The 24,673-nt window shown below is 39.3% G+C and overlaps 1 protein-coding gene across 2 annotated transcripts in view; it reads left to right on the plus strand.

Moving 5' to 3' along the window:
* The window catches only part of LOC128663468 (DNA-directed DNA/RNA polymerase mu), a 146,784-nt gene extending 124,686 nt beyond the window's left edge, over nucleotides 1-22,098 (plus strand). For both annotated transcript variants that reach the window (XM_053717812.1, XM_053717811.1), the window contains exon 13: nucleotides 21,909-22,098. In XM_053717812.1, coding sequence (XP_053573787.1) covers nucleotides 21,909-21,995 — 87 coding nt within the window. In that variant the 3' untranslated portion in view covers nucleotides 21,996-22,098. The remainder of the gene's footprint in view (nucleotides 1-21,908) is intronic.
* Nucleotides 22,099-24,673: the final 2,575 nt, after the last annotated feature.

The following is a 24,673-nucleotide window of genomic DNA, read 5'->3' on the forward strand; positions in this document are numbered from 1 at the left end:
CACACACACACACCACACCACACCACACACACACATATATATATATATATATATACACACACATGCTGATGAAGGGGAACCTCTCCCCGAAAACGTTCCAATAAAAGTATATTTTGTTCACAGAAAAAGACCTGAGAGTGCATTTGCTGTGAGGAATATTCATTATATTTATGCACCCAGGCGGATGACTCTTGGAGGGCAACACTGTAGTTTGGATTGTTAGGAATATATATATATAACAACAATTAAAATTATGGGGAGGTGAAAAGTGAGTTTAAAATCCTCCACTAAATGCAAAATATAGAGAATATAACTCATTGTGTAAACCATTTACAAATCTAAACAAGTCAGGAGACTTTCTTTAAAACCAGATACTCTCTGACTACACTGTTTCCAATGCAGCAAAGGAATCTGGGTAAGATATGCAAATGAGGTTCACAATGACTCACTTTTTTACTTTTAGCCTGCTTTTTAAAGACAGACTTCCCTTTATGCCATAGCACTGCTGCATTACACAGCTTTGATGCTTAGCTAGGGTTAGTACAGTGATTAGTACAGCTAACCCTAGCTAAGCATCAAAGCTGTGTAATGCAGCAGTGCTATGGCATAAAGGGAAGTCTGTCTTTAAAAAGCAGGCTAAAAGTAAAAAAGTGAGTCATTGTGAACCTCATTTGCATATCTTACCCAGATTCCTTTGCTGCATTGGAAACAGTGTAGTCAGAGAGTTTCTGGTTTTAAAGCAAGTCTTCTGACTTGTTTAGATTTGTAAATGGTTTACACAATGAGTTATTTTCTCTCTCTCTCTCTCTCTCTCTCTCTCTCTCTCTCTCTCTCCATGTAGATAGATATATATATATATATATATATATATATATATATAAAGTGTTGCTTGGGTGTTTCTTGATCTGCGCTGTGTACGTTGCAAATGGTTATTTCTTCTGTTATGTGTGATCAGTCCACGGGTCATCATTACTTCTGGGATATAACTCCTCCCCAACAGGAAATGCAAGAGGATTCACCCAGCAGAGCTGCATATAGCTCCTCCCCTCTACGTCAGTCCCAGTCATTCTCTTGCACCCAACGACTAGATAGGATGTGTGAGAGGACTATGGTGATTATACTTAGTTTTTATGACTTCAATCAAAAGTTTGTTATTTTACAATAGCACCGGAGCGTGTTATTACTTCTCTGGCAGAGTTTGAGGAAGAATCTACCAGAGTTTTTTACTATGATTTTAACCGGAGTAGTTAAGATCATATTGCTGTGCTCGGCCATCTGAGGGAGGTAAAAGCTTCAGATCAGGGGACAGCGGGCAGATGAATCTGCATTGAGGTATGTAGCAGTTTTTATTTTCTGAATGGAATTGATGAGAAAATCCTGCCATACCGTTATAATGACATGTATGTATACACTTCAGTATTCTGGGGATGGTATTTCACCGGAACTACTCTGTTAAAAGTCACTAATCCTTTTAATAAGTATTTATCATGTTAAACGTTTTTGCTGGAATGTAGAATCGTTTACATTTCTGAGGTACTGAGTGAATAAATATTTGGGCATTATTTTCCACTTGGCAGTTGTTTGGTTTTAATTATGACAGTTTCGTTTCTCTTCACTGCTGTGTGTGAGGGGGAGGGGCCGTTTTTGGCGCTCTTTGCTACGCATCAAAAAATTCCAGTCAGTTACTCTTATATTTCCTGCATGATCCGGTTCATCTCTGACAGATCTCAGGGGTCTTCAAACTTCTTTAGAGGGAGGTAGATTCTCTCAGCAGAGCTGTGAGAATTTTATATTGACTGTGAATAAAAACGTTGCTCTGTAATTTTTATGTCAAATTTAATTATTGTTATTTTTCTAATGGGAACAAACCTTTGCTAAAAGTTGTGTTGTTTAAAGTTTGATGCTATAACTATTTTTCAGTTCATTATTTCAACTGTCATTTAATCGTTTAGTACCTCTTTGAGGCACAGTACGTTTTTGCTAAAAAAGATTATAACCAAGTTGCAAGTTTATTGCTAGTGTGTTAAACATGTCTGACTCAGAGGAAGATATCTGTGTCATTTGTTCCAATGCCAAGGTGGAGCCCAATAGAAATTTATGTACTAACTGTATTGATGCTACTTTAAATAAAAGTCAATCTGTACAATTTGAACAAATTTCACCAAACAGCGAGGGGAGAGTTATGCCGACTAACTCGCCTCACGCGGCAGTACCTGCATCTCCCGCCCGGGAGGTGCGTGATATTATGGCGCCTAGTACATCTGGGCGGCCATTACAGATAACATTACAAGATATGGCTACTGTTATGACTGAAGTTTTGTCTAAATTACCAGAACTAAGAGGCAAGCGTGATCACTCTGGGGTGAGAACAGAGTGCGCTGACAATACTAGGGCCATGTCTGATACTGCGTCACAGCTTGCAGAGCATGAGGACGGAGAGCTTCATTCTGTAGGTGACGGTTCTGATCCAAACAGATTGGATTCAGATATTTCAAATTTTAAATTTAAATTGGAGAACCTCCGTGTATTACTAGGGGAGGTCTTAGCAGCTCTCAATGATTGTAACACCGTTGCAATACCAGAGAAACTGTGTAGGTTGGATAAATACTTTGCGGTACCGGCGAGTACTGACGTTTTTCCTATACCTAAGAGACTAACTGAAATTGTTACTAAGGAGTGGGATAGACCCGGTGTGCCGTTCTCACCCCCTCCAATATTTAGAAAGATGTTTCCAATAGACACCACCACTCGGGACTTATGGCAAACGGTCCCTAAGGTGGAGGGAGCAGTTTCTACTTTAGCTAAGCGTACCACTATCCCGGTGGAGGATAGCTGTGCTTTTTCAGATCCAATGGATAAAAAATTAGAGGGTTACCTTAAGAAAATGTTTGTTCAACAAGGTTTTATATTGCAACCCCTTGCATGTATCGCGCCGATTACGGCTGCGGCAGCATTTTGGATTGAGTCTCTGGAAGAGAACCTTAGTTCATCTACGCTAGACGACATTACGGACAGGCTTAGAGTCCTTAAACTAGCTAATTCATTCATTTCGGAGGCCGTAGTACATTTAACCAAACTTACGGCTAAGAACTCAGGATTCGCCATACAGGCACGTAGGGCGCTGTGGCTAAAATCCTGGTCAGCTGATGTTACTTCTAAGTCCAAATTACTTAATATACCTTTCAAGGGGCAGTCTTTATTTGGGCCCGGTTTGAAAGAAATTATCGCTGACATTACAGGAGGTAAGGGCCACGCCCTACCTCAAGACAGAGCCAAAGCTAAGGCTAGACAGTCTAATTTTCGTCCCTTTCGGAATTTCAAAACAGGAGCAGCATCAACCTCCACTGCACCAAAACAGGAGGGAGCTGTTGCTCGTTACAGGCAAGGCTGGAAGCCTAACCAGTCCTGGAACAAGAGCAAGCAGGCCAGGAAACCTGCTGCTGCCCCAAAGACAGCATGAACCGAGAGCCCCCGATCCGGGACCGGATCTAGTGGGGGGCAGACTTTCTCTCTTCGCCCAGGCCTGGACAAGAGATGTTCAGGATCCCTGGGCGCTAGAGATCATATCTCAGGGATACCTTCTAGACTTCAAATTATCTCCCCCAAGAGGGAGATTTCATCTGTCAAGGTTGTCAACAAACCAGATAAAGAAAGAAGCGTTTCTACGCTGTGTACAAGATCTGTTATTAATGGGAGTGATCCATCCGGTTCCGCGGTCGGAACAAGGACAAGGGTTCTACTCAAACCTGTTTGTGGTTCCCAAAAAAGAGGGAACTTTCAGGCCAATCTTAGATTTAAAGATTCTAAACAAATTCCTAAGAGTTCCATCGTTCAAAATGGAAACTATTCGGACAATCTTACCCATGATCCAAAAGGGTCAGTACATGACCACAGTGGATTTAAAAGATGCTTACCTTCACATACCGATTCACAAAGATCATCACCGGTATCTAAGGTTTGCCTTCTTAGACAGGCACTACCAGTTTGTAGCTCTTCCATTCGGATTGGCTACGGCTCCAAGAATCTTCACAAAGGTTCTGGGTGCCCTTCTGGCGGTACTAAGACCGCGAGGGATTTCGGTAGCTCCGTACCTAGACGACATTCTAATACAAGCTTCAAGCTTTCAAACTGCCAAGTCTCATACAGAGTTAGTTCTGGCATTTCTAAGGTCGCATGGATGGAAAGTGAACGAAAAGAAGAGTTCTCTTTTTCCTCTCACAAGAGTTCCATTCTTGGGGACTCTTATAGATTCTGTAGAAATGAAGATTTACCTGACAGAAGACAGGTTAACAAAGCTTCAAAATGCATGCCGTGTCCTTCATTCCATTCAACACCCGTCAGTAGCTCAATGCATGGAGGTGATCGGCTTAATGGTAGCGGCAATGGACATAGTACCTTTTGCACGCCTACACCTCAGACCGCTGCAATTGTGCATGCTAAGTCAGTGGAATGGGGATTACTCAGATTTGTCCCCTACTCTGAATCTGAATCAAGAGACCAGAAATTCTCTTCTATGGTGGCTTTATCGGCCACACCTGTCCAGGGGGATGCCATTCAGCAGGCCAGACTGGACAATTGTAACAACAGACGCCAGCCTACTAGGTTGGGGCGCTGTCTGGAATTCTCTGAAGGCTCAGGGACTATGGAATCAGGAGGAGAGTCTCCTTCCAATAAACATCCTGGAATTGAGAGCAGTTCTCAATGCCCTTCTGGCTTGGCCCCAATTAACAACTCGGGGGTTCATCAGGTTTCAGTCGGACAACATCACGACTGTAGCTTACATCAACCATCAGGGAGGGACAAGAAGCTCCCTAGCAATGATGGAAGTATCAAAGATAATTCGCTGGGCAGAGTCTCACTCTTGCCACCTATCAGCAATCCACATCCCGGGAGTGGAGAACTGGGAGGCGGATTTCTTGAGTCGCCAGACTTTTCATCCGGGGGAGTGGGAACTTCATCCGGAGGTCTTTGCCCAAATACTTCGACGTTGGGGCAAACCAGAGATAGATCTCATGGCGTCTCGCCAGAACGCCAAACTTCCTCTCTACGGGTCCAGATCCAGGGATCCGGGAGCGGTTCTGATAGATGCTTTGACAGCACCTTGGAACTTCGGGATGGCTTATGTGTTTCCACCCTTCCCGCTGCTTCCTCGATTGATTGCCAAAATCAAACAGGAGAGAGCATCAGTGATTCTAATAGCGCCTGCATGGCCACGCAGGACTTGGTATGCAGATCTAGTGGACATGTCATCCTGTCCGCCTTGGTCTCTACCTCTAAGACAGGACCTTCTGATACAGGGTCCATTCAAACATCAAAATCTAACTTCTCTGAAGCTGACTGCTTGGAAATTGAACGCTTGATTTTATCAAAACGTGGTTTTTCTGAGTCGGTTATTGATACCCTGATACAGGCTAGGAAGCCTGTTACCAGAAGGATTTACCATAAAATATGGCGTAAATACCTATACTGGTGCGAATCCAAAGGTTACTCCTGGAGTAAGGTTAGGATCGCTAGGATATTGTCCTTTCTACAAGAAGGTTTAGAAAAGGGTCTATCAGCTAGTTCATTAAAGGGACAGATTTCAGCTCTGTCCATCTTGTTACACAGGCGTCTGTCAGAAAATCCAGACGTCCAGGCCTTTTGTCAGGCTTTAGCTAGGATCAAGCCTGTGTTTAAAGCTGTTGCTCCGCCATGGAGTTTAAACTTAGTTCTTAACGTTTTACAGGGTGTTCCGTTTGAACCCCTTCATTCCATTGATATAAAATTGTTATCTTGGAAAGTTCTGTTTTTAATGGCTATTTCCTCGGCTCGAAGAGTCTCTGAGTTATCAGCCTTACATTGTGATTCTCCTTATCTGATTTTTCACTCAGACAAGGTAGTTCTGCGTACTAAACCTGGGTTCTTACCTAAGGTAGTCACTAACAGGAATATCAATCAAGAGATTGTTGTTCCATCCTTGTGTCCAAATCCTTCTTCAAAGAAGGAACGTCTTCTACACAATCTGGATGTAGTTCGTGCCCTCAAGTTCTACTTGCAGGCAACTAAAGATTTTCGCCAAACTTCTTCCCTGTTTGTCGTTTATTCTGGACAGAGGAGAGGTCAAAAAGCTTCTGCTACCTCTCTCTCTTTTTGGCTTCGTAGCATAATACGTTTAGCCTATGAGACTGCTGGACAGCAGCCTCCTGAAAGAATTACAGCTCACTCCACTCGAGCTGTGGCTTCCACTTGGGCCTTTAAGAATGAGGCCTCTGTTGAACAGATTTGCAAGGCTGCAACTTGGTCTTCGCTTCATACTTTTTCCAAATTTTACAAATTTGACACTTTTGCTTCTTCGGAGGCTATTTTTGGGAGAAAGGTTCTTCAGGCAGTGGTTCCTTCTGTATAATGAGCCTGCCTATCCCTCCCGTCATCCGTGTACTTTTGCTTTGGTATTGGTATCCCAGAAGTAATGATGACCCGTGGACTGATCACACATAACAGAAGAAAACATAATTTATGCTTACCTGATAAATTCCTTTCTTCTGTTGTGTGATCAGTCCACGGCCCGCCCTGTTTTAAGGCAGGTAAATATCTTTTAAATTATACTCCAGTCACCACTTCACCCTTGGTTACTCCTTTCTCGTTGATTCTTGGTCGAATGACTGGGACTGACGTAGAGGGGAGGAGCTATATGCAGCTCTGCTGGGTGAATCCTCTTGCATTTCCTGTTGGGGAGGAGTTATATCCCAGAAGTAATGATGACCCGTGGACTGATCACACAACAGAAGAAAGGAATTTATCAGGTAAGCATAAATTATGTTTTTGCTCTAAATAGTTCCTCCTGATATATTTCAATGGCAGCTAGTTTCTGAATATTCCACTATCATCAAATGGAATGTGAAGGAAAAAGGTATGGAGTTGAGTTTCAGAGTTCAGCGCACATAGAATGGAGAAAAACAAAAACAAAACCAAATTATGGTGCAGTATGTCAGTACTAGGCAATCAAAAACTAAACGTGAGATTTAAATGTGCTCACCTTGTTTAACCTCAAACATGTGAGGTATGTTGGAAGCATGGAGGGGATGTAATCCCTATCTGTGGTAAAGATCTTTCCAGCTGGTATGCAGAAACTTTTAGCAGGTGGAAATCTTGATATCCCTGGAGTAGAAATATGTTGGTATTTCAGAAAAACTTCTCCTCTCTGGAGTTAGGTAGAGACACTTTAATTCTTTTTGCTGGATTTCTTTCCTTGTTGCTGTTTATTTCTTTTCCCCTTCTTTATACTTGAAAGGCTTCTCCTCTCTGGAGTATGGTATAAACTTTATGTATGCAAACCAATTAGTGCTCAGTTTACATACTATGAGATCAATTGTGGATATTAATTGCAGCACTCATGAGATGTGTATAAATGATGCTTGCAAGGACACAAAGTGAAATTTAAAAGAAAAACACTTATTTTCCAATGTCCGATAAAAAATGATAAACCGAAATCCTCTTTGATAATAGTCCACATCAGGGACAGAAATAGGTGAGCAGATGAAATATAGTATATTTCTCTAAATCCAGTAGTGAGTTTTTTTCTTATCAGGGCTGGTGCAAAAACAGCTAGCTGATAAAAATTAGTGATATTGTGGTATAGGATGCTGTAAGTACAGCTGAAGGTAAATTCCTTGCGGTGGTTTTGAGCTCTGAAAAGCTCCCAGAGTTCAGGTGGATAAGTTGGTGTTTATGATGGAAAACCGTAATAAATAGTTACATGAACTGCTGTAAATACAGCTAGATGATGATTCCTTGTGGTTTTTTGAGCTCTAGATAGCTCACATTATCCGGATGGATGTGGATTCTTAAGCCTGTCAGTGACAGGGTCCGTTGCTGAAGTGTTTGAAGCTTGGTCTCCCTGGACAGGAAGTGATGTCAGAAGGGGGCGTGCCCAAAAAACCACAAGGAATCATCATCTAGCTGTATTTACAGCAGTTCATGTAACTATTTATTACGGTTTTCCATCATAAACACCAACTTATCCACCTGAACTCTGGGAGCTTTTCAGAGCTCAAAACCACCGCAAGGAATTTACCTTCAGCTGTACTTACAGCATCCTATACCACAATATCACTAATTTTTATCAGCTAGCTGTTTTTGCACCAGCCCTGATAAGAGAAAAACTCACTACTGGATTTAGAGAAATATACTATATTTCATCTGCTCACCTATTTCTGTCCCTGATCTGGACTATTATCAAAGAGGATTTCGGTTTATCATTTTTTATTGGACATTGGAAAATAAAAGTGTTTTTATTTTAAATTTCACTTTGTGTCCTTGCAAGCATCATTTATACACATCTCATGAGTGCTGCAATTAATATCCACAATTGATCTCATACGGCTAGATTTAGAGTTTTGTCGGTAAGGACCCGTGTAGCTAACGCCAGCTTTTTTCTGGCCGCACCATAAAAATAACTCTGGTATTGAGAGTCCACATAAAGGCTGCGTTAGGCTCCAAAAAAGGAGCGTAGAGCATATTTAACGCAGCTTCAACTCTCGATACCAGAGTTGCTTACGGACGCGGCCAGCCTCAAAAACGTGCTCGTGCACGATTCCCCCATAGGAAACAATGGGGCTGTTTGAGCTGAAAAAAAACCTAACACCTGCAAAAAAGCTGCGTTCAGCGCCTAACGCAGCCCCATTCTTTGCTATGCGGAAACACTTCCTACGTCTGCACCTAACACTCTAACATGTACCACGAGTCTAAACACCCCTAACCTTACACTTATTAACCCCTAATCTGCTGCTCCCGCTATCGCTGACCCCTGCATATTATTATTAACTCCTAATCTGCTGCTCCGTAAACCGCCGCTACTTACATTATCCCTATGTACCCCTAATCTGCTGCCCTAACATCGCCGACCCCTATATTATATTTATTAACCCCTAATCTGCCCCCCACAACGTCGCCTCCACCTGCCTACACTTATTAACCCCTAATCTGCCGAGCGGACCTGAGCGCTACTATAATAAAATTATTAACCCCTAATCCGCCTCACTAACCCTATAATAAATAGTATTAACCCCTAATCTGCCCTCCCTAACATCGCCGACACCTAACTTCAATTATTAACCCCTAATCTGCCGACTGGAGCTCACCGCTATTCTAATAAATGTATTAACCCCTAAAGCTAAGTCTAACCCTAACACTAACACCCCCCTAAATTAAATATAATTTACATCTAACAAAATTAATTATCTCTTATTAAATAAATTATTCCTATTTAAAGCTAAATACTTACCTGTAAAATAAATCCTAATATAGCTACACTATAAAATATAATTATATTATAGCTATTTTAGGATTAATATTTATTTTACAGGTAACTTTGTAATTATTTTAACCAGGTACAATAGCTATTAAATAGTTAAGAACTATTTAATAGTTACCTAGATAAAATAATAACAAAATTACCTGTAAAATAAATCCTAACCTAAGTTACAATTAAACCTAACACTACACTATCATTAAATTAATTAAATAAAATATCTACAATTACCTACAATTAAACCTAACACTACACTATCAATACATTAATTAAATACAATATCTACAAATAACTACAATGAAATAAACTAACTAAAATACAAAAAATAAAAAAGAACTAAGTTACAAAAAATAAAAAAATATTTACAAACATAAGGAAAATCTTACAACAATTCTAAACTAATTACACCTACTCTAAGCCCCCTAATAAAATAACAAAGCCCCCCAAAATAAAAAATGCCCTACCCTATTCTAAATTACTAAAGTTCAAAGCTCTTTTACCTTACCAGCCCTGAACAGGGCCCTTTGCGGGGCATGCCCCAAGAAGTTCAGCTCTTTTGCCTGTAAAAAAAAAACATACAATACCCCCCCAACATTACAACCCACCACCCACATACCCCTAATCTAACCCAAACCCCCCTTAAATAAACCTAACACTAAGCCCCTGAAGATCATCCTACCTTGTCTTCACCTCACCGGGTATCACACTGATCCGTCCTGGCTCCGATATCTTCATCCAACCCAAGCGGGGGCTAGACATCCACTGAAGAAGTCCAGAAGAGGGTCCAAAGTCTTCATCCTATCCGGGAAGAAGAGTAGATCCGGACCGGCAACCATCTTCTTCCAAGCGGCATCTTCTATCTTCATCCGATGAGGACCGGCTCCATCCTGAAGACCCATCTTCATCCGGCGACGTCCAACTGAAGAATGACGGTTCCTTTAAGGGACGTCATCCAAGATGGCGTCCCTCGAATTCCGATTGGCTGATAGGATTCTATCAGCCAATCGGAATTAAGGTAGGAATATTCTGATTGGCTGATGGAATCAGCCAATCAGAATCAAGTTCAATCAGCCAATCAGATTGAGCTTGCATTCTTTTGGCTGTTCCGCTTTGTTATTTTATTAGGGGGCTTAGAGTAGGTGTAATTAGTTTAAAATTGTTGTAATATTTTTCTTATGTTTGTAAATATTTTTTTATTTTTTGTAACTTAGTTCTTTTTTATTTTTTGTACTTTAGTTAGTTTATTTCATTGTAGTTATTTGTAGGTATTGTATTTAATTTATTTATTGATAGTGTAGTGTTAGGTTTAATTGTAGGTATTTTATTTAATTAATTTATTGATAGTGTAGTGTTAGGTTTAATTGTAACTTAGGTTAGGATTTATTTTACATGTAAATTTGTAATTATTTTAACTATTTTAGCTATTAAATAGTTCTTAACTATTTAATAGCTATTGTACCTGGTTAAAATAAATACAAAGTTACCTGTAAAATAAATATTAATCCTAAAATAGCTATAATATAATTATAATTTATGTTGTAGCTATATTAGGATTTATTTTACAGGTAAGTATTTAGCTTTAAATAGGAATAATTTATTTAATAAGAGTTAATTAATTTCGTTAGATTAAAATTATATCTAATTTAGGGGGGTGTTAGTGTTAGGGTTAGATTTAGCTTTAGGGGTTAATACATTTATTAGAATAGCGGTGAGATTCGGTCGGCAGATTAGGGGTTAATAATTGAAGTTAGGTGTCGGCGATGTTAGGGAGGGCAGGTTAGGGGTTAATAAATATAATATAGGGGTCGGCGGTGTTAGGGGCAGCAGATTAGGGGTACATAGCTATAATGTAGCTGGCGGCTCTTTGCGGTCGGCAGATTAGGGGTTAATTATTGTAGGTAGGTGGCGGTGACGTTGTGGGGGGCAGGTTAGGGGTTAATAAATATAATATAGGGGTCGGCGATGTTAGGGCAGCAGATTAGGGGTACATAGGGATAATGTAGCTGGCGGCGGCGTGCGGACGGCAGATTAGGGGTTAATAAGTGTAGGTAGCTGGCGGCGACGTTGTGGGGGGCAGATTAGGGGTTAATAAATATAATATAGGGGTCGGCGGTGTTAGGGGCAGCAGATTAGGGGTACATAAGGATAACGTAGGTGGCGGTCGGCAGATTAGGGGTTAAAAAAATGTAATCGAGTTGCGGCGATGTGGGGGGACCTCGGTTTAGGGGTACATAGGTAGTTTATGGGTGTTAGTGTACTTTAGAGTACAGTAGTTAAGAGCTTTATGAACCGGCGTTAGCCCAGAAAGCTCTTAACTACTGACTTTTTTCTGCGGCTGGAGTTTTGTCGTTAGATTTCTAATGCTCACTTCAGACACGACTCTAAATACCGGAGTTAGAAAAATCCCATTGAAAAGATAGGATACGCAATTTACGTAAGGGGATCTGCGGTATGGAAAAGTCGCGTCGACCCTTTTTTGAGTGACTCCAAATACCGGAGGTAGCCTAAAACCAGCGTTAGGAGCATCTAACGCTGGTTTTCACGGCTACCGCCAAACTCCAAATCTAGGCCATAGTATGTAAACTGAGCACTAATTGGTTTGCATACATAAAGTTTATACCATACTCCAGAGAGGAGAAGCCTTTCAAGTATAAAGAAGGGGAAAAGAAATAAACAGCAACAAGGAAAGAAATCCAGCAAAAAGAATTAAAGTGTCTCTACCTAACTAGTTTTTCTGAAATACCAACATATTTCTACTCCAGGGATATCAAGATTTCCACCTGCTAAAAGTTTCTGCATACCAGCTGGAAAGATCTTTACCACAGATAGGGATTACATCCCCTCCATGCTTCCAACATACCTCACATGTTTGAGGTTAAACAAGGTGAGCACATTTAAATCTCACGTTTAGTTTTTGATTGCCTAGTACTGACATACTGCACCATAATTTGGTTTTGTTTTTGTTTTTCTCCATTCTATGTGCGCTGAACTCTGAAACTCAACTCTATATATATATATATATATATATATATATATATATATATATATATATATATATATACATACACACACACTTTTGTCCATACGTCTACATGATATAGATTTGATATTAAGCCTTTCTCTATATAGAGTGTACTAGTCTCGACAAAAACACTTAAGAAAACATATAAAAAAGTCTATTAACATATCTAATCTGCATATACAATATGAATAACCGAGTCAAAAATTCACTGTTTACAATATATCTACCTACAACAATAGGGCGATATAAGTGCATCTCTAATCTAAAGATATATAGAAATAGCTAGGTGGCAGAGGTGAGTGGTTATGAATAGGGATAAATGACCGGTACTTATGTGGTCAAACTGACCATTCTGTGATTCCCAGGAAGGAATAGGGAAACCTAAACTTAAAAACAAACGGCCAGATTACGAGTTTTGCGTTATGAGCGGCTCGGTAATAACTTGCAAGTTATTTCCACTACTCACCTTTAATAACGCTGCTATTACAGGTTTGCAAAAACCCGGCGTTAGCAGGCAATATAGCAGCGTTGAGCTCCATACTGCACACAAATACCAGCGCTGATTTGAGCTGGTTTTACGTGCTCGTGCACGATTTCCCCATAGACATCAATGGTGAGAGCCGGCTAAAAAAAAGCCTAACACCTGCAATAAAGGAGCGTAAAGCTCCATAACGCAGCCCCAATGGGGAAAGAAAATTTATGTTTACACCTAACACCCTAACATAAACCCTGCCGCCCCCGACATCGCCGCCACCTAACTACACTTATTAACCCCTAATCTGCCGCCCCCCCAATGTCGACACCACCTACATAAATTTAATAACCCCTAATCTGCCTCCCCCAACGTCACCACCACTATACTAAAGTTATTAACCCCTAAACCTCTGGCCTCCCGCATAACTAACACTAAATAAATATATTAACACCTAACCCTAACACCCCTAACTTTAATATAATTAAAATAAATCTAAATAAAAATTACTATCATTAACTAAATAATTCCTATTTAAAACTAAATACTTACCTATAAAATAAACCCTAAGCTTGCTACAATATAACTAATAGTTACATTGTAGCTAGCTTAGGTTTTATTTTTATTTCACAGCTAAGTTTGTATTTATTTTAACTAGGTAGACTAGTTAGTAAATAATTATTAACTATTTACTAACTTCCTAGTTAAAATAAATACAAATTTACCTGTAAAATAAAACCTAACCTGTCTTACACTAACACCTAACATTACACTACAATTAAATAAATTACATTAATTAAATACAGTTAACTAAATTACAACCCCCCCCACTAAATTACATAAAATAGAAATTATTAAATAATAATATTATTATTAACTAATTACACCTAATCTAATAGACCTATCAAAATAAAAAAGCCCCCCACAAAATAAAAAAAACCCTAGCTTAAACTAAACTGCCAATAGCCCTTAAAATGGCCTTTTGCGGGCATTGCCCCAAAGAAATCAGCTCTTTTACCTGTAAAAAAAAAATACAAACAACCCCCTCCAACAGTAAAACTCACCACCCACACAACCAAACCACCCCAAATAAAATCCTATCTAAAAGACCTAAGCTCCCCATTGCCCTGAAAAGGGCATTTGGATGGGCATTGCCCTTAAAAGGACATTTAGCTCTTTTTCTTTGCCCAGACCCCTAATCTAAAAATAACTCACCCAATAAACCCTTAAAAAAACCTAACACTAACCCCCGAAGATCCACTTACAGTTTTTGAAGCAAGCCGGGAGAAGTCTTCATCCAAGCGGGCAGAAGTCCTCAACGAAGCCGGGAGAAGTCTTCATCCAAGTGGCAAGAAGTCATACTCCAGGCGGGCAGAAGTCTTAATCCAGACGGCATCTTCTATCTTCATCCTTCCGACGCAGAGTGGCTCCATCTTCAAGACATTCGGCGCAGAGCATCCTTTTCTTTCGCTGAATCTTGAAGAATGAAGTTTCCTTTAAATGACGTCATCCAAGATGGCGTCCCTTAAATTTCGATTGGCTGATAGAATTTTATCAGCCAATCGGAATTAAAGGTGAAAAAATCCTATTGGCTGATCCAATCAGCCAATAGGATTGAGCTTGCATTCTATTGGCTGTTCCAATCACCCCTCACCACACCCACAATGCACCCCTCACCACACCCACAATTCAATTTAACGAATAGCCAAGTAGTGGGGTGATAAAATAAGGAGTAGAAAAGCATACAAAAAGAGGAACTGGAAAAATAATTGTGCTTTTATACAAAAATCATAACCACCATAAAAAGAAATGAATTTATCTGGTAAGTTCTTACATAAATTATGTTTTCTTTCATGTAATTGGCAAGAGTTCATGAGCTACTGACGTATGGGATAGAAATACCCAATATGTGGGAGACCACAGAAGAGTCACTAGAAAGGGAGGGCTAAAATAAAAACAGCTATTTCCGCTGAAAATATTAAATCCACAAAAAAATAAGTCTTTCTTATAATTTACAAGAAAAAAACTTAAATCATAAGCAGAAGAATCAAACTGAGACAGCTGCCTGAAGAACTTTTCTACCAAAGACTGCTTCTGCAGAGGCAAAAACATCAAAACGGTAGAATTTAGTAAACATATGCAAAGAAGACGAAGTTGCTGCTTTGCAAATCTGATCAACTGAAGCTTCATTCTTAAAAGCCCAAGAAGTGGCGACTTATCTAGTAGAATGAGCTGTAATTCTCTGAGGCGGAGACTGTCCCGTCTCCAAATAAGCCTTGTGAATCAAAAGCTTTAACCACGATGCCAAAGAAATGGCAGAAGCTTTCTGGCCTTTCCTGGAACCAGAAAAATCAACAGACTGGAAGTCTTTCTAAAATCTTTAGTAGCTTCAATATAGTATTTCAAAGCTCTTACAACATCTAAGGAATGTAAAGATCTTTCAAGAACATTCTTAGGATTAGGACACAAAGAAGGAACAACAATTTCCCTACTAATGTTGTTAAAATTCACAACCTTAGGAAGAAATTTAAACGAAGTCCACAAAACAGCTTTATCCTGATGAAAAATCAGAAAAGGAGACTCACAAGAGAGACCAGACAATTCAGAAACTCTTCTAGCAGAAGAGATAGCCAAAAGGAACAACCCTTTCCAATAAAGTGGTTTAATATCCAGAGAATGCATAGGCTCAAACGGAGGAGCCTGCAAAGCTTTTAAAACCAAATTAAGACTCCAAGGAGAAGAAATTGATTTAATAACAGGTTTGATACGAACCAAAGCCTGAACAAAACAGTGAATAGCATGAAGGTTAGCAATCTTTCTATGAAATAAAACAAAAAGAGCAGAGATTTGTCCCCTCAAGGTACTTGCAGACAAACCTTTATCCAAACCATCCTGAAGAAACTGTAAAAATTCTAGGAATTCTAAAAGAATGCCAAGAGAATTTATGAGAACACCATGAAATAATATAGGTTTTCCCAAACCCGATAATAAATCTTCCTTGAAACAGACTTACGAGCCTGTAGCATAGTATTAATCACTGAGTCAGAGAAACCTCTATGACTAAGCACTAAGCGTTAAATTTCCATACCTTCAAGTTTTAGCGATTTTGAGATCCTGATGGAAAACCAGCCCTTGAGACAGAAGGTCTGGCCTTAACGGAAGTGGCAAAGGTTGGCAACTGGACATCCAGACAAGATCCGCATACCAAAACCTGTGAGGCCATGCTGGTGCTATAAGAAACACATGCGATTGTTCCATTATGATCTTGGAGATTACCCTTGGAAGAAGAACTAAAGGTGGAAAAATATAAGCAGGTTGGTAAAACCAAGGAACTGCTAATGCATCCACCATCCCTGCCTGAGGATCCCTGGACCTTCTTGTTTAGATGGGATGCCATCAGATCTATTTCGAGAAGACCCCACCCCACATCTGAACAATCTGATAAAATACATCTGGATGGAGAGACCACTCCCCTGGATGTAAGAACTGGCGACTGAGATAATCCGCTTCCCAATTGTCTACACCTGGGATATGTATTGCAGAAATTAGACAGGAATTGGATTCCACCCAAGACAGTATCCAAGATACTTCTTTCATCGGTAAAGGACTGCGAGTACCCCCTTGATGATTGACATATGCCACAGTTGTGATTTTGTCTGTCTGAAAACGAATGAATAACTCTCTCTTTAATAGCGGCCAAGCCTAAAGAGCCCTGAAAATAGCACGGAGTTCTAAAATATTGATTGGTAACCTCACCTCTTGAGGATTCCAAACTCCTTGTACTGTCAGAGACCCCCAGACAGCTCCCCAACCTGTGAGATCTGCATCTGTTAAAATAACAGTCCAGGCAGGACGAACAAAAGAGGCCCCTTGAATAATCTGATGATGGACTAACCACCAGGACAGATAGAGTTGAATGTTCGGATTTAAGTATATCAACTGTGATATCCAAGTATAATCCCTGCACCATTGATTCAGCATGCAAAGCTGCAGAGGTCTCATATGAAAATGAGCAAAGGGTATCACGTCCGATGCTGCAGTCATGAGACCTAAAACTTCCATGCACATAGCCACTGAAGGGAATGATCGAGACTGAAGGTTTCGACAGGCAGAAACCAATTTCATTCGTCTCTTGTCTATTAAAGACAGAGTCATGGACACTGAATCTAACTGGAAACCTAAAAAGGTGACCCTTGTCTGAGGAATCAAGAAACTCTTTGGTAAATTGATCCTCCAACCATGTCTTTAAAGAAACAACACAAGTTGATTCGTGTGAGATTCTGCTAAATGTAGAAGACTGAGCCAGTACCAAGATATCGTCCAAATAAGGAAACACCGCAATACCCTGCTCTATGATTACAGATAGAAGGGCACCGAGAACCTTCAAAAAGATTCTTGGAGCAGTTGCTAGGCCAAATGGAAGAGCAACAAATTGGTAATGCTTGTCTAGAAAAGAGAATCTCAGAAACCGATAGTGGTCTGGATGAATCGGAATGTGAAGATATGCATCCTGTAAGTCTATTGTGGACATATAATGACCTTGCTGAACAAAAGGCAGAATAGTCCTTATAGTCACCATTTTGAAAGTTGGCACTCTGGCCTGAATGAATTTTCTTTCTTTGGGACAATGAATAGGTTTGAATAAAACCCCAGACCCTGGAACGGAACTGGTATAATTACCCCTGAAAGCTCTAGCTCTGAAACACACATCAGAAAAGCCTGAGCCTTCTCTGGATTTGCTGGAACGTGTGAGAAAAAAATCTTCTCACAAGAGGTCTTACTCTGAATACTATTCGATACCCTTGAGAGACAATACTCTGAATCCACTGATTTTGGACAGAATCTGCCCAAATGTCTTGGAAAAAATGTAATCTACCCCCCACCAGTTGAACTGGAATGAGGGCCCCACCTTCATGCAGACTTGGGGGCTGGCTTTGGTTTCTTTAAAGGCTTGGATTTATTCCAACTTGAACAAGTTTTCCAGTTGGAACCAGATTCCTTGGGGGAAGGATTGGCTTTCTGTTCCTTTTTCTGTCGAAAAGAACGAAAATGATTAGAAGCTTTAGATTTACCCTTAGATCTTTTATCCCGAGGCAACCCCCCCCCCCCCCCCCAGTGACAGTTGAAATAATAGAATCTAACTGAGAACCAAATAAATTGTTACCTTGGAAAGAAAAAGATAGTAATCTAGACTTAGATACCATGTCAGCATTCCAATATTTGAGCCACAAAGCTCTTCTAGCTAAAATAGCTAAAGACATAGATTTAACATCAATTTTGATTATATGAAAAAATAGCATCACAGATAAAATGATTAGCATGTTGAAGCAAGCGAACAATGCTAGACAAATCAGAATCTGTTTCCTGTTGCGCTAAGCTTTCCAACCAAAAAGTTGATGCAGCTGCAACATCAGCCATAGATATAGCAGGCCTAAGAATATAGCCAGAAAATAAATAAGCTTTCCTTAGATAAGATTCAAGTTTCCTATCTAAAGGATCCTTAAAATAAGTACTATCTTCCATAGGAATAGTAGTACGTTTGGCAAGAGTAGAGAGAGCCCCATCAACTTTGGGGATTTTTTTCCAAAAACTCCAATCTGGCTGCTGGCAATGGATACAACTTTTTAAACCTAGAAGAAGGAATAAAAGTACCAGGCCTATCCCATTTCTTTAAAATCATATCAGAAATAGCATCAGGAACTGGAAAAACCTCTGGAGTAACCACAGGAGATTTATAAACAGAATTTAAACGTTTACTAGTTTTAGTATCAAGAGAACTAGATTCCTCAATATCAAAAGTAATCAACACCCCTTTTAACAAGGAACATATATACTCCATCTTAAAGAGATAAGTAGATTTGTCAGTGTCAATATCTGAGGTAGGATCTTCTAAATCAGATAGATCCTCATCAGAGGAGGATAATTCAGTATGTTGTTGGTCATTTGAAATTTCTTCAACTTTATGAGAAGTTTTAAAAGACCTTTTACGTTTATTAAAAGGCGGAATAGCAGACAAAGCCTTCTGAATCGCATCAGCAATAAAATCTTATATACTCACAGGGATATCATGTACGTTAGATGTTGAAGGAACAACAGGCATTGTACTAGCACTGATGAATACATTCTCTGCTTGTAAAAGTTTATCATGACAACTGTTACATACTACAGCTGGAGATATAATCTCTGCTAATTTACAACAGATACACTTAGCTTTGGTAGAACTGTTATCAAGCAGCAGGATTCCAACAGTTGTTTCTGAGACATCTTGCAAATGTAAGAGAACAAAACAACATATAAAGCAAAATTATCAATTTCCTTATATGGCAGTTTAAGTAATGGGAAGAAAATGCAAACAGCATAGCCCTCTGAGCATAAAAAAAGGCAAGAGGCATATAGGAAGTGTGGTTTAAATAATTAAATTATTTGACGCCAAGTATGACGCACAATGCAAAATTCTTTTTCCGGAAATGACGCAACTCGCGTCATGGCAGACGCAACCTTCTGCAAGGAAACCTGGTGTCAACTAAAACGCTGGAAATGACGAATTTGCGTCACCAAACGTATCAAAAATATTCTCACGCCAAGAATGACACAATAAATATCAGCATTTTGCGACCTCACAAGCCTAATTTTGCCTGCAAAATTTAATGAAAAAGCAGTCAATTTGAAGAAAAGACTATACCCCAGGAAAGAAAAAATAACTTCCTAAATATGTTATTAATACATAAAGTGCCAAACCATAGCTGAGAGTGTCTTAATTAATGAAAACATACTTACCGAAAGACACCCATCCACATATATCAGATAGCCAAACCAGTACTGAAGCAGTTATCAGTAGAGGTAATGGAATATGAGAGTATATCGTCGATCTGAAAAGGGAGGTAGGAGATTAATCTCTACGACCGATAACAGAGAACCTATGAAAAGATTTCCTGTGAGGAAAATCATAGAATCAATAGGTGATACTCCCTTCACATCACTCTGACAAACACTGTACTCAGAGAGGAATCAGGCTTCAAAATGCTGAGAAGCGCATATCAACATAGAAATCTTAGCACAAAGTTACTTCACCACCTCCATAGGAGGCACAGTTTGTAAAACTGAATTGTGGGTGTATAGGCATTTTGAGGTTTGGGAAACTTTTCCCCTCCTGGTAGGATTGTATATCCTGAGGAGATGCCTGAGGAAATAGCCTGTTTGGCTGAGAAACGCGTTGCAACTGTTTTTAAACATTTGTTTTTATGTATTGGGGTGCAACATCCCTTGAACTTTTAAATAAATTGTCATTTTTATGGAAGTCTAAGCCTGTTTGTTTGTTTGGACATATTGGTAATCATCATCCTGCTGCAGGATCAGTGTAGCTGGGTCACTGTGATTCCCCAGCTTGTCTCAATCAGCACATAGGTGCTGCCTCTTTTGTGAGTATACAATCTTCACACATGTCCATTTGTGCCATTTATATTACAGTATTGCACTAGGAGGTGCCCTCCCCATCTTTGTGATTCCTTTTCACAGATTTCTTATTTGGTCACATTGGAATTTCACCATCCGGTCGCTGGATCAGTGTAGCTGGGTCACTGTGATTCTCCAGCCTGTCTCAATCAGCACATAGGTGCTGCTTTTTTTGTGAGTATTTTATCTGCACATATTCTATTCCTGCCATTTATTTTACAATATTGCACTAGGAGGCGCCCTCTCTTCTTTGTGATTACTTTTCACAGATCTTTGGTTGCTTTGTTTGTTACAAGAGGAGCTGCCTATCAAGTTGGAGCATCACACAATCAATCACACCTGGATTCCACATAAAGAATTGCATAAAGATTTCAGGACTTTAATGAATATCAACCTAAGTCACACAGCTTAGGATAAGGATTCAACTAAGTTATCATAATTAAGTGTTTTTTGGTTTGAGATTTATTTGTTATCTGCTGTATATTAAATATTGCCAACTAATATATTAATATATACATACTTTTTTCATAATAGCGCCCCATACAGTTGGATACCTAGGTATCATCAACAGGTTTGGGTATATACCATACGTCACTAGCTCATAGACTTTTGCCAATTACATGAAAGAAAAATATATTTTATATATATATATATATATATATATATATATACATACACACACATTTGTGTATGTGATTGTGTGTGTGTGTATGTATGTATGTATATGTGTGTGTATATATATATATATATATATATATATACACACACACACACACACACACGTGGTTTGTATTTTTATGCTCCCAGAGTGTATTGGACATTCAGAAACATGTACATTAAGATTTTGTAAAATTAAGGTGTTATAGTCATTTATAAGAAAATCGCGATTTAATCGCAATTTTTTGGGTCCAAAATCGCAATTTTCATTTTTGCCCATATCGCCCACCCCTTATATATATATTTATGTACATCTTAAGACTTTTATATGTGTGTATCTCTATGTTAAAGTTTTTGCCTGCCCTTTTTTTTCCCTAAACACCTGAGACCTTATAACTTTTTTGTACTATATTTTTTTTAATAATTCTTATTAGATGGTGTTATTATGAGTGTTTTGTAACACTTTTTTGTTTTCTGAAACAGTTAACCAGAGCTCTTAGGTTGCGCTATCCCGACGTGCGTTAACATTATCGTGTTTACTTTCAACTTGTAATACAAGCAAAAAACCTGATGTGTGCAAATACCTACGATAAATCCCTTTTCGCTTGCTTGTAACTGTTAGCGCTCCTCTCATAATCTAGCCCACGGAAAGCAGTGATCAAGGTGACTTAGGGCCAGGTGATCAAAAACTGAACAGCATGGAGGGAAATAACACAACATCTTTGGGGGCTTTTTTGGAGCAGTATATTGTAATGTTTGTGTCCCTCCTGTTTAGCTATTTAAACAGATCTTAAGCTAAAATTTGCCTTTTTAAATTTCTTTGAGGAACCTCACAGTTCTGGTGAGACCGTTGAGCTGAAACCCACTTCAATGAATCTAGGCCAAATGCTAAATCTAAGAAATAGGATATTATGGTGAAATATATTTCAGAAACAAATGTCTGATCCATCCAAAAATGTTTTTATTGTACAAATATTTATTTTGTTTCTGATATTGTGTTTTCTTTTATGTCTCAGAGATGCTCCCTACCTGCAACATCTGAAGAAGATATATTTGCCCATTTAGGACTACAGTACTTGCCCCCCTCTGAAAGAAATGCCTGAATATGGAGCATAATCTACAAAGCAACTACACTAGATCACATTTCTATATTTAGTTATACTTCTGTGACAAAGGTGTCTTTGACAAAAATAGCCATCAACTGAACCACTTAGCAGAAGTGTTATTTTATGTACATACACAGAAAAAACGTCTCTTGTGAACTGATAGCTATTAAGGGGAAATGGGACATTAATATTAGTGCATCCTTTACACTACAAAATTATTGTTCAGTTTTGCTGCATAAAATGTGCTCACTTACTGTACCTGATTCTCCTCAATCAGATAGCTGGGTAGCCCAGTACCCTTCATATGAAAATTCTTATTGGCTTCACAGGGAATAGTTGTATACAAGAAAACACCTTGGGTGAAGGGCAGCATTAGTAGTAGGTGTGTGGTAAGCAGAAATAATGAATTCAGAAAGTTCTGGTTTTGTTAAGGAAGCAATTCATTGAGGTTTATGCCCCTAAAATTATAGAGGGCTTTGAACATTCAGTGTATTTTTGTTTTATTGTCTCCACTGTTACCCAGTATGCATAATCATATTCAATGAACCAAATGACCACACACACTTTTGCAGGGATTTCACTGAAAGAGGAGATTGAATTGAAAAGGTTGTGATTTAAATTGGAGGCTCAGCAGCATTGTACATTTACATGTACCGATGAGACGATAGGGTCAATTTATCAAGCTCCATACAGAGCTTGATGCCCCGTGTTTCCAGCAAGCCTTTAGGCTTGCCGGCAAGACCGCCACTAGAAATTTTGGGGCCCCTTACTTAACCAATGATCAGTCGTCCCCCCTCCTTTGACATGTGCAATTTTCGACCAAGTGACTAAAACGTATATGCACTTTATTCTTAAGTGTAGTCAAACTTGGAAATGTTGTGAAGGTAGTAACACACAAACACAGAACTCAGTATTAAGGTCAAAATGTCCTAAAAAGGAACAGACAATGGACACACAAACTTGCACATACACCCAAGGAAATACCCACAGAGACAGCCTCAGAAAACACACAAAGACATACAAACTCACAGATACCCACAGAAAACACACATACATACACACCCTCACAGAGACAGCTACAGAAAACTCACAAAGACAGACACATAAACCCTCACAGAGAGACCCACAGAAAATAAATACTCAGAGCCACCAACCGAAGCACAAAGACATAAACACAGACACCCACAGAAACACTCACAGGAGGTAAAATTGCCATCCCCTAAATCAACAGTGTGTGTGTGTGACATGCATGATAAAAATAATAGAAATTAAGAGATCACTTTTTAAAGAATCATATTTGTAAATGAGCAAACAAAAAAACTTATGTGAATTTAAAATTGTACATTATTGATCTGTCAGAAGGGGTAGATGAAGAAAAGTACTTTTGAAAGGTTGACATCTGTTTGGGGTTTTTACCCAACCAAGAGCACCACTTCAAATCTGTCAGCTGTACTTATGGATTTTGAAAATGCTGTACTCTATATGGTCTTGGTGGAACCATAAGCTGTGGTACTCAGTCTCATACCATCTGGTTAAATGCAGGATTTAGGCTTGTTTGTATGTATTTCAAAATTAAGTCAGCTGTAGTGTAAACTGAACAGTGTTAAGTTAACCTGTCTCATTTCAAACACTGAGCCTGAGAGTACAACATTTCTCCTGTTAAGTGTGGTCAGTCCACGGGTCATCATTACTTGTGGGATATTTGCTCCTCCCCAACAGGAAGTGCAAGAGGATCACCCAGCAGAGCTGCTATATAGCTCCTCCCCTCTACGTCACACCCAGTCATTCTCTTGCACCCAACTAATAGATAGGATGTGTGAGAGGACTGTGGTGATTATACTTAGTTTTTATAACTTCAATCAAAAGTTTGTTATTTTAAAACAGCACCGGAGTGTGTTGTTCGTTCTCAGGGAGAATTTGAAGAAGAATCTACCTGAGTTTTTGGATGATTTTAGCCGGAGTAGTTAAGATCATTGTGCTGTTCTCGGCCATCTGAGGAGTGAGGTAAACTTCAGATCAGGGGACAGCGGGCAGGTTCACCTGCAAAGAGGTATGTAGCAGCATATTATTTTCTGAGGAATGGAATTGACTAAGAAAATACTGCCAATACCTATATAATGTAAGTTCAGCCTTAAATGTAGTAGTAGCAACTGGTATCAGGCTGTCATGTATGTATATTTACACTTCAGTATTCTGGGGAATGGCACTTCTCTGGGATAATACTGTATGCATAAAACTTTAGCCTATCTTGCAGTGAGAACGACTAGCAACAGGCTTTCTATGACAATTCATTTGTTTGATGTTAAACGTTTTGCTGGCATGTTAAATCGTTTAATTTTCTGAGGTACTGGGTGAAAAATTGTTTTGGGCACTATTTTTATCCACTTGGCGGGCATTTTATTTAATTTAAGACAGTTTACTGATCTCCCTCACTGTTGTGTGTGAGGGGGAGGGGCTTAATTTGGCGCTTTTACTACGCATCAGAAATTCAGTCACAAGTCTGTTTTTCTTCCCTGCATGATCCGGTTCGTCTCTACAGAGCTCAAGGGTCTTCAAAAGTTATTTTGAGGGAGGTAATCACTCACAGCAGACCTGTGAGATTGTGCTTTGACTGTGATAAAAACGTTATATTCTGTACATTTTTTCTGCTATTAAAGGGTTAGTTATCCATTACT

The sequence above is a fragment of the Bombina bombina genome, chromosome 6 (assembly GCF_027579735.1).
Source record: "Bombina bombina isolate aBomBom1 chromosome 6, aBomBom1.pri, whole genome shotgun sequence".
In the NCBI taxonomy this organism is placed as follows: Eukaryota; Metazoa; Chordata; class Amphibia; order Anura; family Bombinatoridae; genus Bombina; species Bombina bombina.